Genomic DNA, 19,961 nt, shown 5'->3' on the forward strand with positions numbered 1-19,961 from the left:
TCTTAGGAGGAGCTTTAGTCCACTGAGCTACCTGGCTGGCCCTCGTGTTTTTTGTTTTTTTTTGTTTTTTTTTTGTTTTGTTTTGTTTTGTTTTTTTTAATTTAGTGGAGTTAAAAACCAAAACTGGGGGTTGGACAATAGAAATTTAGAGAACCCAGTAGCTGTTAACTTTGTTCTAAATTTATCTGTGCAGTCTATATAGCCCATTAAAATATAACTCTCCTCTCCACAATTTGTCTTCATTTTCTTTCAGCTTCTATTCAGAATAATTGTTTTGAGCCCGGATATAGCTCAGCGGCATAAGCACCTGCCTGGCAAGTGCAAGGTCTTGAGTTTGATCCCCGGTACCGCAAAAAAAAAAAAAAAAAGCAGTCTCAAAATAAGTTTCTTTCTGTCTTAGGACAAATACTTCTTTGTCAAAAGCTCTCTAGAGTCCAGAGAAAAGCTGTATGAAGGTGTGAAGCCAGGCCCTCTCCATGTTTCTGTCTCTAGCAAGTAAGCACAGCCGGCGGGCTTGTCATTTCAGATAATGCTGTGTACTTTTATCCTGAGTGATGTGAAAGCGAACACTCCTATGTAGGAGGAATAGAGATGATTAAATTTTATACAATGTTTCTAATTTAAAAATTCAGTGCCCACAATTTTTTCAAATACTCTCTGTAAATATTGTCCAAATCTTTTGCCTGAAGCAATGCTACATAAAACACTCTATCAGTTTACTTAGGAATAAGAGAATCTCCTATTTTTTCAAGTCAGACATATGGAGCTGTCCCTGGGAAATTACTGTTTCTCTGCAAATACAGTATTTTTTTCAATCATTACTTAATTGAAGTTAATTAGAATTTTGTCTTATATAGGCACAGAAAGAAAAAAATAGATATCACTCTATCTAATCCCAGTTGCATCCTCCATTAAAAACAAACAAGCAAATAAACAAATAATATATTTTTAAAAAAAGACTACATTACCCTTTTGGAATATGACCAACTACTTCTAATCCATATACGCTTTCCATATTGGTACAATAACAAGCAAACGATGCTGCAATAATCTGTGTAGTTCCATTTGAAAAAAGAAAAACAACTTATTACTGACCTTTCAAACATTTTTAAAATACTTTAACAATTTACAATCTGAAATTTAGATGATATCAAACAATATGGCTTTTCTAATATTGTACATTACATCAACCCAGCTTTGTCCAGTCTTGAAGAAAGAGAAAATACAGAATATGGGTTTGGGCAGTGCCCGAGTGCATAAGGACTCCAGTATCCAGCCTAAATACCTGCTTTTCACGACATCAGGGAATACTTCCTACGACCGGATGCTTTTGCTTCGTCCTCATGATCATAGGCTCTGAAGAACAGGAGACACTGCATTGAAGCGCCTAAACTATTTTACTAGTTAATGATGATGTATAACGTCCCTGAATGGCTCTGCATTTCTTGAAGAAAAGCATCAGCACCACCTCAGGGCTTCGGAGCAGTGCTGTGGCGTCTCTGTGACTGTGTCGTTCTGTCACTGGTGCGCTAATCAAGATCATGGTCTCTCTGCCTGGGCCCACAATCATCATTAAAATTCATTGCAGAGCCAGTTATTTTACAATAACAGCTTTTTTTTTTTTTCACAATCCATACCTCCATAGTATTTTTCCCTCCATTTTCCCATTTTCCTTTATTTCTTCTGACAATTTTAATAGTTACTAGAAATTTCACATGATTATGGTTTCAGTTTGCAGTGGTTTCTTTGTTAAAAGAGATAAATTGATTATTTAATTGAAATGCATATGTAATATATACATGGCCAGAAAAAAAGAATAATAAGTGAGGCTAGCAAAATATGAAATTTTTCACAATAATGCCCCATAAGATCATTTTGTTGGTTCTTTTACTATCTGTTCATTTCTGTGGATGTTTTACTGAATTTGTAGTATTTTCCAAAATACCAAATGGTCTTTAAAAGCAACAAATGCAAAAAAAGAAAAAAGGAAACAAAAACATCCTTCATGACTGCAAAAAAGAGAAAAACAACAAAACTGCCCAGGTTATACTGTTAAACTGTATAAATATTATGGTACAATAATGGTATTTTCTGAGTCATTGAATTATTTCATATTGTATATTACTTTCTCACAAGATTTCTTTAACATAATTAAATTTCTTTTTTCAGTTGAGTCATTGGTCCCTCTCAGTATTATGTCAGTGTCACATATGTGTATAAAACCTATACTATCCACAATCCTGGAAAATGGAGAATCCTGAACCAGGAGGGCTCAGACCTCTAAATGTGGTCATTCTAAAATGGGAGCTTTGCAGGGAGAGAGGAGCAGAAGGATTGCACAACTCAAACCTTTTCCAATCTTGCTGATTCTGAATACACAAGAATCCTTCATTTCTGCCCAGATGACATCTAGCCTGCTCCAGGCATCTTCCTCATGTCCCAAGGGAGGCCAGGGGAGTGTTGTGGTAGAGTGAGCAGGTGTTTGGTGTTTAGAACTGGGACAGAGAGTCACATGTATAGATGTGACTTCCTTTATGGATGTGTGTGTGTGATAGTTCTTAACTGGCAACTGATTGGATTGGGAGCTCCTAGCAGATTAGTCAGGAATGTCTCTGGGTATGTGTGGGCAGGCCACCAAGTAGTGACCTTGGGATCTATGTCCTAGGTCTGGACTTTCCCTCTCTGGCACTGTTTCCTGCTCTGCTTCCCAACCTCTAAGAAAGGAGTAGCTTTGCCCCACTACATCTTCTGCCATGAAGTCCCAGCTTCAGAGCCAGCAGACCATGGCCTGAATCCACGGCAACCATGAGCCAAATTAAACTTCTCCTGTAAACTGCAGGGACTTTATATATTTTTTTAACATCAGGAAAGGTGACGGACACAGTGGGATGGAGCTAGAGTGGGAAGAGAAGGAACAAGCCTAGAGGCTGGCTCCCATCATTCCAAAAGAACTCTAAGGTGTAAGAGAATTCTTTACCTAACCTGATTTCCAGATCATCACTTAGGTATCATAGTTAAAGTAGAAAAAATCAGAAACTGTGTGATTTAATGTTTTATTTATAACTTTTAAACCTATGGCTTTCTAGTATTAATTTTGCCTGGTCCTTGCAACTGCCACACTGAAAACAAAAACAAAAACAAACAAACAAAAAAACCCTTTTATTTTAAGAATAATTCCTACTCATTTTGCAAAGAATAACAACTGCTTTATTAATATCACAGCAGCCTTTTTCCATAAGTTTTTTTTTCAATCTTTGGTTTTATGAAACTAATATAACCTCATTTAAAATAAGCTAGTAAACTTCAGAGTTGCTATTATGGAAACTAATAATTATGTATTCTGTTCTTTTATGACATATTTGAAGTACATACACACAGAGACTACTTATGTAATATGTGTCTTAACCAATGGTCAGGAAAATACCATCATGCACTGGCTAGCCGTAGAGAAAGGTCTTCTATATTAGGTCTAAAGAAATGTGTCATATTCTTCAGAAGCAGATTTAAACATTCCACACTTAATAAATGTACACAGGTCTACACTATCTAACAGTATAAAGGACGTTTAATACATGAAGTTATTTAAATACAAAAACCACTAAAAAACTAAAACCAGTGAATGATACAATTCACTATGTTTGCACTAACATTTCATTTTCACTTGAATACTTTAAGGGCTCCTACAGAGGCACCTAATATCTCAAAAAACAGATTCTAATCCAAAAAGCCTTAGGATCAATGTATGATAGATTGCTATTCTGAATACAACAGAAAATATTTTAAAGAGTCACTTTGAGCAATAAAAATCATAAGCCTCCTTTTAGTGAGGCAAAATTAGGCCAATAACAAAAGTATGAACGCAGCGATCAAACTTCCATGGCCATTTGCCAATTGGTAATATTTCTGTGAATATCAAAGAGGCGTCATATCAATGAGACATGTTATCACATTTTATTGCTTTATCTAGGTTCACGTTACAGATCTTTTGAGTCTCACCTTTAGCAATGTGTCCTTAGAAGTTCTGAGAATTTATATTCTCTTATTTATATAAAAAACTAAAGGCATATGAGAAATGCTGCCTAAATTGTAAACACATGTAGCTCCTTTTTTAAATTACTGACTCAAAATGTTTCCTGTTCTTACATTAATGTATAGCCACGCAAATTAGCCCTTCTTTAATGAGACACAGGAGTAGATGTGGGTTACTGTGGAGGCTACAGTGAGCATCTGTAGATTACTCTAACTGGCAGGCTCAGTACAGCAGAAAGCTAACCGCTGATTTCATACTTACCAAAACTAAATCGACAGGAAGAACAACTTTAATTTTTCTTTGAAACTGTTCATTCAGCTCCTTAACAAGAACAAGCACAACGATGCTCAGCGAGGATAAGAGCAGAGCTTCCAGCTGGACAGACTTGATGTTCTCAAAGACATAGGCATAGATCTGCAGCAATGAGAATGAGCACACACAGCAGTCAGGGGCATCTGCAATATGCCAGCATGGAAATCTGGCCCCAGACAAACTCAAAGATCTTTCATCAAAATGCCTCAGCAACTGCACAGTGGGAAAGTAAGAAGGAAATGGGTGATTACTGCTGAAATATAGCAAAGCTACGTCCAATGTGTGGTTGAAATATACGGTGAATGTCTTAATTTTTAAAATGTGTCACATACTTAAAGCCATGAACCCCCTCAAAATACTAACTTTGAACACACTTGTCTCAGTAGTCTCAAAATCTGTGTGTGTGTGTGTGTGTGTGTGTGTGTGTAATCAAATTCAGAACCTTGCACTTGCCAAGCAAAAGTAGAACCACTGAGCTATATCTCCAGCATCTTGAAACTTTATGAAGCAGTTCTCGAAGTCTTCTTTCATGAGTTTCATAATGAGGTGTGATGAAAAATATGCTGTTGCCAAGTGTAAGCATTTCGGTGCATCCTCAGCCATGTCCTTCAGTGGATCTGGCACTCTACAGCTCCTGGCTTCTCCCCAAAGTCAAAATGACCATGAAATGTAAAAGGTTTTAATTGATTCGGGATATTAAGGCAGTCACAGCATCACCAAAGACTGTCACAAAAAAAAGAATTTCCAGAACTGTTTCAGAAAGTGGCAAGAAAAATAGAACATGTGTGTTCAAAGAAAGGAGAAGTAATTTGAGGAGGCATGAAGGAAAAGTATCTTTTATTGTAGTCATTTTAAAGATTTGAACATTGCCCTTTATTCTATCAGTCTCTATATTGATTTGCATATATAAAATTCTCTAATAAAAGTAAGGTTTTTGTCTCATAAGGACAGTACTAAAATGAATGACACTCTGGCTATTTTCCTAGCACTGAAGGACACAGATGCTATTATTCATTTAGTTAAAAGGAAATCCATCATTCAGAGCAGAGAAGGGGACAGCAGACTCCTTATCTTTGACTCTGTCACTCCTCAAATGCCAGAACCATACACCCTTAGAAGCCACAAAGAAGTTAAGAGCTGTTATTTAATTGGCATCAGGTATCTAGTTTAATGTAAAATATTACCATATTCTTAGTTACTGAACATTTATTCTTTCGACACACTTACTTACAGTGCTAGGTCTATAATGGTGAACAACTAAGATATAGCCTCAGTATTCAAGGAATCATAGTCTAGTATAGCAATTGCTAATTAAAAGTAATACATTTGTACAACAGAGGAGGAAATGGGTAAGAGTTGCTAGTAAACTTCAGAGTTGCTATTATGGAAAGGGACACCTGAAGTATATTACTTGGAGGTATGCATGATCAGGGTAGCCCTTGCCAAACAAGATACATAAACATTGGTTAGATAGTCTATGCGAGTAACTTGGGATAGTCTGCTGTGGCAGAAAAACAGAATAAATGTAAGAGTAACATCAAGGAAAAGAATAACATTAAACTCCTTTATAAAATTGAAAGCTTATGCTTAAACAACTAAGTACCAATAATATTTTGCTTAAGTATTCAGGGTCATGCACATAATTATATAATCATCTCATCTACTGGCATTAAAAAGGGAAAGATTTGAAAGAATCCTAAATTGAGTGCTAATAACCTAAGTTCAATCCTAGATTTACATGAACACTTAATATAAAGAAAATTAATTTGAATTTTGCTATTTGGAAAACTAATATAATGATTCTTAAATTCATGTAAAATATTAAAGGCATGATAGCAAATAAGATAATTTTTAAATAGAACAATATTTACCTATACTAAAAACACACATATCTATAAGTTAAAACATGTAACTTTATCAAAATGTATAAGTAAAAGAAAAAATAACATGAGATCCCAAATATATGTAACTGTTGCATTATAGAAATAATCATTCACTATACAATGTTGGAACCCAATAAAACAAAATAAAATAAATTCTAGGTAAAAGGGATAAATGTAAAAGATTGAGGTCATAGAATGTTACTTTAAAGTGGACAGAAGACAGAAAATTACAAAATAAATAGAAATGATGAATCAACTTATGAACAAAGAGCTCAGCCACAGTAATAATCAAAGAAATATAACTTGAAACACAAAAGCCTATTCTCCCAAAGTATTGATTTTCAGATAGTAACATTCAATATTAGTGAAGTTTGGAAGAAGAGGTGTGAACTCTTCTGTGTCACTCATATGAGTTTAAATAGCTACAATATTTTGGCAATTTGATAAAGATTATTCAATACTGTTGAAATATTCTACTTGCCTCAGCAGTTTCACTTCAAGAAAATTAAGCTATGAACATAATTAGGCTGCTGCAAAGTATCTTATTATAAGGATATTCATTAAAGCAATGTTTAAAATAGCAGCAAAAAGAAATTAAAACAATTTAGAGGAGTAGACATAAGGGGAATTGATTCACTTCACATTTTTTAAATAAGTACATGCAATGACAGTGTGCTCCCTAAACACATTGTTTTAGACAAAATTTGTTTTCATTATGGAAATACCTTTCCTATCATGTTTATAAAAAGAAAGGCAACTTGAAAATAAATATGTATGGCTTGACTTTCGTGAGATGAATTGTATGCATCCCTAAATTCATATATTGAGGTCATTCCGTATCTCAGAATGTGACTTATTCGAGGCAGTATTATGGTTCTGAAGAGGTAGTCAATGTAAAACGTGTTCATACGAATGACCCTTACGTCAGCATGACTGTGCACTTTTACAAAAAGATTAGGATACACAATAGGAAAATGTGTAGGAGTAAAACACATGAGAAATGTGTGAGAACACAACCAAAAAACAGCAACTTCTAGGGCAACAAAGGATCAGACCCCCTCACTCCTTGATTTTGAACTTCTAACCTGTAGGAGTGCAAGAAATATTTTTGTTGTTATTTAAATTACCTAATCTGGGCCTTTTGTTATAGCAGACCCAGAAAACTAACAACATGTATTTTACAAGACAAAATGAGTGCCAACATATCTACAGATATATCAAAAGTACTATTAGCTCTGCATAAAACATTTGTTTTTGTCTATATCTTCTATATTCTATCATATGAAGAAACACCACTTGTATAAACTTTAAAGTTTTAATTGAGTATTAAAATACTCATCTTCAGCATATCTTTTTAACCTACTGAATCTGAGTTTTATCTTTTGATTTTTATTTGTCCACAGAAGAGTTCTCTGGTGTTAAGTGATAAAAATTAGGTTGATTTTTACCACACAGGCTATTCTTACAGGAGTCTAACTTGGTGTTCTTTGCCCTATTTCACATCTCAAATACAATTTGACCATAACCCAAAATATTGAGTTAAAATATTAAATAGTCTATGTTAAAAGCAATGCATATATATTAATTAGTATTTCTTAAACTTCTTATTGGTTTTTCTAATCATATGACTTAGCTCAGCTAGTCCAAAGACTATGAATCTACCAGGTCTAAAGGGGGAAGATCAGGTTTTCTAAGCTCGAATTCTATATATTAAACATGATCATTAACATGATCAATAGTTTCAAAGAAAATGTGATCTGTCCATTAAAAGTGGAGCTTCACTGTGTGAAAAAGACCAGAGTAATGACAGGTTATCCAAATGCCACTTCTCTAAATGTTAAAAAAAAAAAAAAAATTAGCAAGCTAGCATTTGTGTGATCAGGCACATAAAGGAATAAATTAGAGATCAGGTAGTTTTACTTGTTATTTTCTTTGAAGTATTCTCCTTTATTCCATACTACTTAGAAAGAAACTTAGGTGCTGTAACATTATAGTTATCTGAGATGTAGATAATACTTTTCCTCTCTATGTTTTGGATGGTAATTATTCCCAGCGTTCCTATAAGTAAAGGAACATGGTCCATTTCTATCATTACTCATGTCTCAAAGCCCAAAATAAAAATACAAAATTCTGCTTGGTGAAATGCATTCCACAGGGGAGCTGAAAAATGGAATGTCAAGACAATTTTGCCAAAATACATAACTTTCTGGTGGCTTATCATAATCTGAGGATAAACTTAAGAGAATTATTCAGATGATTTGTCAAGAAAAGGTCAAACATCCAAGTGTTTCAAAGCACTTAAAAATTGTTCTTATTTTTTCCCCATGGTCTTAAAAGTACACCATGGCAGTGCCTATATAAGAAAGAAAAGAAATATGTGAAAACTCCCAAGCCATATGAAATTTACTGTAATATGCATTTAGAGAACATGTGTTTGCAGTAATAAAAATGACCACACCAGAATGAAAGGAATGAGAACGCCCCAGGGCTTTTATTGTCTGTCTGGATTAAACTATAGCTCATCAAACAAAGCACATTGTACAAAAGGATGCAAGAGAACACGGATGGAGTGGTGAGCAGAGACCCATTACAACCAGCCGGAAGAGCACAACAGAAACGCAGGCTGGTGAGGACTGTGCTGCTGACTGCCACACGGACCACAGACAGAAGTCACAAGCTAAACAGGCTCATGGGGGATGGGTGGCATGTGGAGAAAGTGACAGGGATAGGGATAAGAACATACACACACACACACACACACACACACACACACACAAACATCCCACTCACTAGAGTTATAGTCATCCTAAGCACACATGAAACTCATTTCTTCCATAGATCTAGTCGTCTGTCACACTATCATACACTAATCCCCACTAAACGAAGCTTCCCATTGAGGATCATCATTTGCATCCTAGATCTCAGAGAAGCAAAGACAATATTTGCATCTGCATGGAGCAATAAGAAAGATATTTCATCAAAACTGATGGACATGTTTAATGAGAGAGGAATTCAGGTCACCTTGAGGCTAAATGCTAGTTCTTTCAATTGAACATTTATCATAATGATCTAAAATGGAAAACACCAATATGAACAGAAAATTTAATTTGACATATTTCAAATAATGAAAATTATTTTTTGTGGTAAGATTTTTCAGAAACATTTGACTGGCATTTCATACACACACACACACACACACACACACACACACATACACGTATATATTTATATAACACATTTATTCAATTTGGCCTTCTTTTTTAAGTGTATTTCAAAGTTGATGAATTCTCAGTTCCTATAATGACATCTGGAAAAGATCCACAATAAATATTGTTATAGTAGTAATAATAACAATAAATATCCAAATTGAGTAGATTTTACCCTGAATAAGCAGAATGACTAAGTGCGGAAGGCTAGAAACTCTTTTATCATTGTCAGTGCTTAGGATCTATCATAGCAGATGAATTTTAGTTACTGTGTACTCATTTATTCCAAATGTTTGTTGAAAGACATTTTATCTTATGCAAGATATTGAAGGAAATGGTAAAGCTACCAGTGCAGTAAATTTCAAGCAACCCTCTTTGATAGTTAATCTGATGCAAATAACTGGATGTTTAATAACTTAAAATTTTATAAGAATGAAGCAATAATAAAGACTGAAAAATTCACATTTGGCGTTTGTTTGAGAAAAGTAAACAGGTGACTTTCTGGGATCGCCCATTTTCAATTATTTTTCATGACATCACCATCACTGAAGTTCAAATGAGACCCCATACAAGAACACCTTTACATAGATAGTGTGCTGGTACATGCCTATAACCCTAGCAAACTGGGGAGTGGAGGCAAAAGGACCACAAATTCAAGCCCAATCTGGGCAACTTAGTGATTTAGTGAGAGTATTTCTCAAAATAAAAATCAAAGGGCTGAGGACACATTGCAGAAGTCCTGGGGTCTAACGTGTGCCCACTCTGTTAAACTTTAAACAAACCAGAAGAGCTTACACATTGAGAAAATATTAACGAGTACAAACTTAATGGACTTTCTGCTTAACACTCAGTCAGAAAATCCCATTGGCCAAGCACTTTCTATAGAATTCTGTTTGATATGATAAAGTATATGGAAGAAAATAAAATTATTCCAATATATTTAAAATATAATGATATCATCAGTAGTATTTCTTCAGTAGTAAGAATAAACTACCTACCCATAAGGACCACAAAGTATATTAAAATATATGAGGTATAATTGAATAATAGGATGAATGCTTAAATTTATTTAAATGCATTGCAGTAAAATGCATATTGTCATTAACACCTCCCAATGTACTTTTGAACACGTTTACCCCATCATTTTTGCCACTTTCTGAAGCAGTTCTGGATGTCCTCTTTCACATCTTTAATTATGCTGCATTGGTGTCTTGAATTGATTCAAAACATTTACCTTTCTGGGTCATTTTGGCTTTGAGGAAGAGCAGGAAGTTACACGGCACCAGGTCCAGTGAATGATGTGGGTGAGTACACACCATAATGTTTTCATGTGCCTGCCTTTCCATTAGATGGTACTCAGAAGCAACATTCACCATAGTTTTTAATCAGAATTTAAAGACACTCACAAAAGCGGACTTCCAGAACTGCTTTATAGAATGTAGCAACAGCAGTGGAATAAGTATATTGAAACTATGGAGAATATTCTCAGGGAGACAATGGTAACATTTCTTTTGATAATGTTTTCTTTAAATTTAAACATCACCATCTATATATCACTCTGTACATTTCTATGCCAAAGAAAAAAAGTGAAACCTTTAAAAATCCTATTTATAAACGCTATGCTATCTTTGTGCTAAAAATCTATCCAGAATAAATTTGTGTTTCCCCACAGGAAAAACAAGGGATAGTGAAATCAAAAACTTTCATAATGTCGGCATACATTACTAGTAACTAAAAATTAGTAATCTGCAATTTATTCACCTTACTTCTTAAAATCTGACTTTGATTTAATCATCAAACACAAAGCCAAAACTAATTCCAGGAGAAAAAAAAATGAGAACAATTGGGCCAGTGAGATAGCTCAGCAGACTAAGCACCTGCTTTAGCAAGTACAGGGACCAGGATTTGATCCTTGGTCCTGCAAGACATGCCAGCCCCGCCTCTGGGGCGCACTGAGCTGGCGACCAGTCCGGCTGTGATGGCGCACCCTGTAATCCCGTCACTGGGGAGCTGAAAACAGGAGGATCACTATGATCCCAAGTTGCATAGTGAGATGCTGTATCAAATACATAAAATTAAAAAAAAAAAAAGACAACAATCGTTTTGTGCAGCCCATGTACAAACTTTAGTCTGAAAATATAATTAGCAGGGCCGGCCAAATAGCTCAGCGGACTAACGCACTTAGAAGGAGGTGCAGGGACCAGAAGTTTGATCCCCAGGCCTGCTGTGCTGGCCCCGCCCCCAGGGCACGCTGAGAAGGCAATTGAGACTGGGTATGGTGGCACACACCTGTAATTCTGGCTCTTAGGAAGCTGTAAAACAGGAGGATCACTACGAGTCCAATCCTGAACACCCTGTGGACCCTTCCCAAAAATACAAAAAAAAAAAAAAAAAAAAAAAAAAAAAAAAAAAAAAAAAAAAAAATATATATATATATATATATATATACATACATACACATATATATTTGGCAAAGTCTGTTTACAAATATATGTTTTAAAATAAAGGTCATTATTGTTTCAAGAAAAGTGTTAAGACAAAGATATTATCACTAAAATTAATTATTTTCTTCTGAATACGGGCTGCTTGTCATGACATGCCAGTTGCTGCTGTGCTCTCTCATGGGTAGATGATTGTTCAAAAAGAAGGGGGTGGTGAGTGAAGGTAGGAGAAAGGAAAAGGAATGTTGTGGGACTGTCCTGCTACAAGGTTGTATATGGTTAGATTTCTGGACTTGTGTGTAAACATAAGAATTATATAATTCTTTATGCCTATTTTGAAAATATTTTTTAATTTTTTAAATGTTTTGTCATCATATTCTGTAGGGACTTAAAGTTCAACATATCAATACTTGATGAAAAGTACCTGTTCCATGTTATGCCTAAGATGTTTGATATTCAGACAGATAGTGAGGTTAAGCTTAACAGCCTAGGTTATTTGGCAGTAACAATAAGCTTCTCTTCTGGAGGGTTAACAATCTAAGTTTGCAGACCAAAATTAGAGAAAAAGGAGGGCCGCAAGGAAAGCCAACATTTTGGCCCTAGCCTTCCAAGGTCAATTAAGACTCAGGACATATGAGAACTTGTACTGTAACGTCATGTAACTCAGTAGTGTCCCAAATTTTCTGATCAAGGAGATTATGGGGCCAAAGAGGAAAGTGATCAATGATGTAGAGTGTGCCTAAGGAGAGTCACATGGAGAGAAAACATTCTCTCAGGATTGGCCAAGCAATGGCTGTGACTCATCCACATGGCTGACACTGACAAAGGATCTACAATCTGAGGTACAGGATCTCAGGAAAAATCATGAGGGGATTTAACTGACCTTATCAGATCCAAAAGCTACAACTCTTGTTGCATAGGTCTTGCTTTATCATGGTCTTAACCATCCAGCAGAAAAGTATAGAAACAAAGTATAAGAAGTAAAGCCATGGTGTTGTGTTGAGCTGTAGGGGACTCAGGTCAACAATTTCTAACACTGACAGTCAAGAGGAAGACCCAATACTATTATGGACTACTGGTCTCTTTTAGAATATTTTGCTGAGTTAACACACCTATAACATTCAAATGACAGAGCTAAACAAAAAAGGGATACAGACGAATGTCCGTTTTGCATCTGTGTATTCAAAATGGTTAGGATAGATATATAGTTACATTCTCTTAATGAATAGAGGGATTTTTTGTAATAGTGTTTGTAAATAGGATATCATGTCTACATCTTCTACAGCAAATAACCACTAGGAAGACAGTATGCAGTGTGTTAATTATTGAAACTGTCATACCAATTTTATTTGAAACTGTCTCATTGCTATTTGTCTCTCAATAAAATTATGGAAAAAATTAAAAATAAAATAAAATAAATTATGTTATTCATTGTGATACCGTCAAACCTATGATGAATAAAATGTAATATGTAATCTATCTAATTGTATATTGGAGTATCTTGTGAAAATCTATGTTTATCTATACACTAATATCTCTTCATTCTTTTTCTCTACCCTGAACACTGAGGAACTTCCACATTTTCTTTAAGTTGAGCAGATGGTAAAGGGCAGATATGCCAAGAAAGAATGGAGAAATTGTTTAAACTTTATGACATTATAGAAGGTAAATGAATTAGCACCTTTTTGTCATCTTACATGCAGAGACCCAGTTAGGTTTTCAATTATTAAAAGGTGACTATTATTATTCCCCTTATTGTAAGAGAAAAGGCTTGGACAGATCAGGTGAGTTGCTTTGGACATATTAAAATTGAAATAGTGCTCATCAAACCATTGTGCTGAATGCAAGAATTGCAGAATAAAATCACAGACTTTCTGAAATACTGATCAAGATGCAATATATATGTACCAGTTCCTTAAAATGAATATACTTCCACAAATTTCAAACATACACCATCAAAAAAAATTTCAGACATTTAAGAATTGCATTCTCAGAATGGGCCTCTCTACCTACCTCTTCCAACCAGTCTCACCCTATCACTGCCCCCACCTGTCACATCATTCTATGTCCATCATTAACACTATCTGTGAGTGTTTGATTTGCCAATTTGTGTTTATTTCATCCTACCCTAATTCAAATATATCCTCACTATTTATTTTTTCTTTCTTTTTTAAAAAATGTATTTGGTACAGGGTCTCACTATGCAGCTCAGACGCATAGTGGTGTTTTCAGTCCCACCCCCATCACTGGGATTACAGGCATGTTCCACTATTTCTGGACTGGGTGGCTGACTCAATGCACCTGGGGGCAGGGCTGGCACAGCATGTGGTGCAGGGGATCAAACCCTGGTCCCCACAGTTGCCTAAGTAGGCACTTAGTCCTCTGAGCTATCTCACCAGCCCTCTCCTCACTATTTCTGTAAAATTCCATAGGAATTTTTTTTAATCCCATGAGAAGAGTGGGGGGAGAAGAAAGTGAGAGAAAGAAAGAAAAAGAGAAAAAATATTAAACTGATTATCAAAAAAATGTCAAAAGGCACAGGAAAACAATATTTCATAAAGTTTAATATCATGATGTCCCTATTTCTGATTAATAACTATATCTCACCCTGGGAATGAATCCATTCGCTATTGCTTCAATATATAATTTCAATCTCAGACCAGAAAGTCATCTGGGGAAGCATGGTATGTTAAGCAGCTAAAGACTACATGGGTACACACAACTCACTTGGCCCAAGCCTACAGCCAAGCATGCCAAGGCCCAGGTGGCATCCAGCCATCCCTTGTTTAGAAAAAATAAGTTAATTTGAATTACTTGAGCACTGGGTTTTGCGGTGATGCATTTTTCAATGAATTGTGGGGGATGGAAAGAACTTAGTCCAAGATGGTTGAGTTGCAAAAATATTTGCTGTCTGATTTATAATTTGAAAGTAATCTTTATTATAAATTTCCATATAACTGTTCCATATTCAAATTAAACCTGCTACATTTTCTGTTCCCTGCACCACTGATTGAATCAATCTGCAGATGAACATTGCATTTCTCTCTTATTTGATTTATTCTGTCCATTCTTAAGGTGTATCAAACAGCCCTACAAGTCACAATAGAAAAGCCACAATATCTGCAGAGAAAATGCGAGCTTTCATGAACCAACCAAGCGTGTTCTTGGCTCAGAAATCCCAGAGGGCCTATGTCTTCGAAGAAGATTTGTTCTACACATAAAAAATTCATTTGTACATAATTAATTGTGATCTCATTCTCTACAAAAGAAAATGTTTCATCAGCACTGACTTCCTTCCGATGTTTCAGTCCCACTTTATTAACGTTCTTGGTTTCTGCTTCACAGGTTTTGCAGCCCAAACTAGAAAAGTACTTTGCTTATATTTCAGGGTTAGTGGTGGAAACGAAACTGTTTTCTAGTCTGAAAGTCCCCACTTTAAGGAAAGGAAAAAAAAACTTTCAAGAAGGATGGTTGAATATATTGCCAAACTTGCCTTTGCTCTTGGGCTTAACGCATGGAACTGTGTATAATTATTAGAACAGTGTTCACATAAAGCCATGCCAGCAAAACTAGCTTTGCCAAGTTTATTACAGACGACTACAGGCGCCATCTCCAAGAAATCCACATGTGCTAATATGAAATAGGAATTTTTGTAATTTTTATTGTGCCTTCTGGGCAAAAACATTTCTTCACACAAAAAGATACTTCATAATTTCTTGACTTTAAAAATGTTTTTATACTTGAAAACCTTAAAAGTTTCACTCTTATTTATGTGGGCAACCAAGTTATCAATCAATTATTTGAATCTGAATAATGCCAAGAATAGAATGATTTGGGCTGGCCAAATAGCTCAGCAGATTAAAGCGCCTGCAAGCAGGCACAAGGACCAGGGGTTTAATCCCCAGGCCCACCGTGCCGGCCCCACTCCTGGGGCACACTGAGAAGGCAATTGAGACTGGGCATGGTAGCGCATACCTGTAATCCCAGCTCCTGGGAGACTGTAATCAGGCAGATCACTATGAGTAGGATCTAGTAGTGAGACCCTGAACACCCTGTAGACCCTTCCCAAAAAAAAAAAAAAAAAGAATAGAATGATTTGGCTTCTGAGCCAGGACCCCAAGACAGAATGACCCTGGTGGCTTTATTGCTCCTGTTTACTTTATACACACCATGGCACTTTTTTTTTCTTTTTTCTTTTTTTTTTTGCGGAACCGGGGATTGAACTCAGATCCTTGCATTTGCCAGTCAAGTGCTTATCCTACTGAGCCATCTCCCCAGCCCCAACTATGGCACTATTTATAAGTTATTAAATGGGGTTATAACTGCTTAAGGGACTTTGTGCTGAATTGATGAAAGTATTTATAAATGAAAATAAAGAACAGCTTCTTCAGTTTTGATAAGCAATTCAATTCCTTCATTAAAACCAGAAATATTTAATTTATAAATCTCAGGTCACCTTGATTTTCAAAGTACAAAGACATGTAAACTTATTTCACAATTTTTTTTATCTGATTGATAGTCCTCAATAGAGGGAAAATGTGGTATTTATTTTTTAAGAAGTACTTTAAAAAATCTATAATTTGTTATGTCCAGCTCTTTATTACTAGGAGGAAACATAATGGCTTTTAATGAACACCTTTGTTCCAGGCATTTCATTTCAGAGTGAAGCCCATCCACTGTAATTATCATCAATTTACAAAACAGGCAACTGAAAATTAAAAACACTAGGTTATTTGTTCAGGTCATGGCTGTAGCTATGATCTAAATCTGGATTTCTCTAATTCTAATGTTTTTGCTCCATTTTCCCTTTCTAGGAAAAAACAAAATAGACAGATCAATTAGTGTTCAATTGTGTAGACTAATAAAATCACCACGGCTAAAATAACTTGGAGAAAAATGTTACATTTTACCCAAATATTACTGAAGAAGAATGTATTGAAATATTTCTAAAATTCACTAAACATAACAATAAGTTGAAAAGAAAGTTTTATTAGAAGTATATAGATTTACAATAATAACTCTGAGGAACAAAGTAAAAAGTAGAGCTATGTGTAAAGGAAGGAAGGTTAAAGAAGTGGCTAAATTAAATCTTGCTACACTCTTTTTAGGGACTAGGAGATTCATGAGAGTCACTCCAGAGACTTCCTTTGACTATGTGGACCATTAAAAGCCTGAATAGGCACTCAGTACTGGGGGAAATCTTGGTAGGCTTTCACACTGTGGAAAGCCTCGTCACCTGAAGGAACTGGCTGACAACTTTCAGCGAGATGAAGAGGAAGCTAATCAGGAAAGCTTAGCCCAGCCTCCTGGGTGCGCTTGCGCCAATCAGCTTTCTGCTGTTATGATAAATGCCTGCGATGCTCAGCTTGCAAAGAGAACAGCTTTACTTTGGCTTTCAGTTTGAGAGGTTCAAGTCACTTGGACTTTTTGTTTATGAGCCTTTGGCAAGGCAGCACCAGGCAGAACAAAGTCGCACACCTCGTGGCCAGAAAGCAAAAAAGATAAAGAGAAGACTGAGTTTCTCTGATCCCTCTCAGGTGTGTACCCCAAATGATCAGAAATCCTATCACCAGGTACCACCTCTGAAAGGCATCACCTCCTCTTAATAGTATCATGGGCTGGGGACCGAGCCTGTAACACATGGGCCTTTAAGGGACATTCAAGATCAAACTGCAGCATGTCTATCCCCACAGTGGGAGAATTGACACTATGTCACTTGTCTATCTGATTTAAATCATTCTCTAAAAGTGTTCCATGGAGGTTAGAACACTACTATCCCAGAACAAACCCATGGATGAAGACTTCATCTACTCAGATGAGGGAACTGAATTTCCTTCATGGCATAGAACCAGGCATGGTCCATCTAGCAGAGGCTGTAGAAGCCATCATAGTAGCAGAAAGGAGATGGCCAGCTGCAGAGCCTCACTTAGGGGTAGAATTAATTACTGAACATGTCGGCCCACCAAATTTGAATTCTTTTGATAAAAATGCATCCCACCTGAGACGAGTAAGATTTGTGAGTGGCTCATTGAGCAAGAATCTTTAATGTTCTAGATACCAATTTGTGCTCCAAGGGATATCCATGATACATTCTTCATCCCTCCTCAGCAGCTTTCAAAAAGGATATAACAGTCATGAAAACATGGAAGTAGGAGGAAGAGTCAGAAAGTGAAAATTCTCAAAGACATATTCACTCATTTTCCTCTAGATTCTCTAACTTGATGGCCACTACCTCTATGCTGTCCTCTGCCCTGTATCTCCATGCTGAGTTTCCCTCTTCTCCTTCAGACACTTAATGATTCCAAAGCAATCGCAAATTTACATTTTTATCACCAGATTCTCTCAGCTGAGTTACGCCAGAGCTTGTTTCTGAAATATCTCACTGTAACCTCTGCTCAGACCACCACCACTTTCAGCACTGCTATTTCAGCATCAATCATCACCCTTGTGAAGAACAAAGCATCATTCTTTTTTTAAAATAATTTTATTGACAAACAAATAGCAATGAGACAGTTTCAAAACAAAGTAGTAGGACAGTTTCAACAACTAATACATTGCATATTGTTGTCTTCTTAGTGGTTATTCATAGCACAAGATGCAGACATGATATACTGTCCACAAACACTATTAGAATGAATCTTTCTATTCATTGAATTAAGAGAAAATAGCTGTATATCTCTCCTATTTTGAATATACAGATCCAAAATGGTCCTTCATTTGTATCCCATTTTTTTGTTTAGTTTTCTCAGAGAAGGGTATTCCATTGCCATTTAAATACTGTCAGTGCATGAATTCAGCAAAATAATCCAATATAGTCCAGTAGTCCATAATAATAGTGGGTTATCCGTAGGACTGGCAATGTCAGAAGTTGTTGACTTGAGCCTTTTACAGCTCAGCATATTAATAAGGCTGTACTTTTTATACTTTGTTTTTATACTTTTCTGCTGGATGGTTAAGACCAAGATAAAGCAAGACCTATATAACAAGAAATGTAATTTTTGTTTCTGGCAAGGTTAGTCAAATCCCCTCAGGATTTATCCTGAAACCCTGTACTACAGTTCGTAGATCCTTTGTCAGTGTCAGCCATGTGGATGAGTCATGGCCATTTCTTAGGCAATTTGCTCTCTGTGAAAGCCTGAGAGAATGTTTTCTCTCCATGTGACTTTCCTTAGTCACACTCTACATCATTGATCACTTTCCTCTGTGGCCCATAACCTCCTTGATCAGAAATTCTTAGCACCTTAGCAGGTCGAGATTCTGTGACATTGAAAAGCAAGAGCAACTTCCATTCATTTACAACGCAGTAATCCCACTAACTAGGTCGTGTGCATGTAAAGTCAGTTGTTTAAAATTGCTCCAAAATCTGATTTTCAGTGTGAGATCTTACAAAAGACCTCTAAAGTCCCACTGTGCTTGACCTAGAAAATCAAGGTAAAGTTGCCTGCCATTTGACTCACAGGAAGACAACATGGATGAGAGTTTCTATGCAAAATTCTGCAGAATCAAGCTGAAAAGCCAGTGCCATTCCTGTATCAGGCTATCCTGCTTCATTAATACTACTTGCAAAAAGAAACGGTTAACTAACTGCATACAACCACATGGGCCAAGTTGTAACCTACAGGCATTTCTACTTTGTACATGCACAGATAAACACACTGTTCCAGGCAGGATGCTAAGCCATGGTTTTAACCGATTTTGTTCTGTCTTGTAGAGCTGGTGTCAATGAGAGTCTTAACTCTCAGCCATCATCTGACAGCTTACAACTACTCTGTTCTGCTTTTGTTTGAGCTGAAGCTTGGGATTATGTTGCTTCCAGGCCCAGTTCCAGGTTTCTTGTTTTGGTTTTAAACTTTCTTACAATGAATGAATCACTGAGCCGGATATTACCTAAGGAACAAAATTCAGAGCAAGTTTCCAGTTGCATGTAGCCAATTACTATTTTCATTAACTATTTAACTCCCTAATCATAGAAATGCTTGCTTAATAGTGGATACCAGTTTTTCATATGTCAAGCTCCCAATTTCTTTACATAGTAGTAGCCAGAGTTAACAATAAGGCAAGAGTATAATATTATATTAATGTAATTAAT

General features: G+C 36.1%; 1 protein-coding gene across 1 annotated transcript in view; it reads right to left on the reverse strand.

Annotated features, from left to right (window-relative positions):
* Positions 1–19,961, reverse strand: part of Slc26a7 (solute carrier family 26 member 7) — a 157,951-nt gene that overhangs the window by 77,205 nt on the left and 60,785 nt on the right. Inside the window, exons 6-7 of the mRNA XM_004641315.2 lie at positions 4,292–4,444; positions 969–1,051 (exon numbers count right to left, since the gene is read on the reverse strand). Coding sequence (XP_004641372.1) covers positions 969–1,051; positions 4,292–4,444 — 236 coding nt within the window. The remainder of the gene's footprint in view (positions 1–968; positions 1,052–4,291; positions 4,445–19,961) is intronic.

The sequence above is a fragment of the Octodon degus genome, unplaced genomic scaffold, assembly GCF_000260255.1.
Source record: "Octodon degus isolate 3935 unplaced genomic scaffold, OctDeg1.0 scaffold00134, whole genome shotgun sequence".
Taxonomy (NCBI): Eukaryota; Metazoa; Chordata; class Mammalia; order Rodentia; family Octodontidae; genus Octodon; species Octodon degus.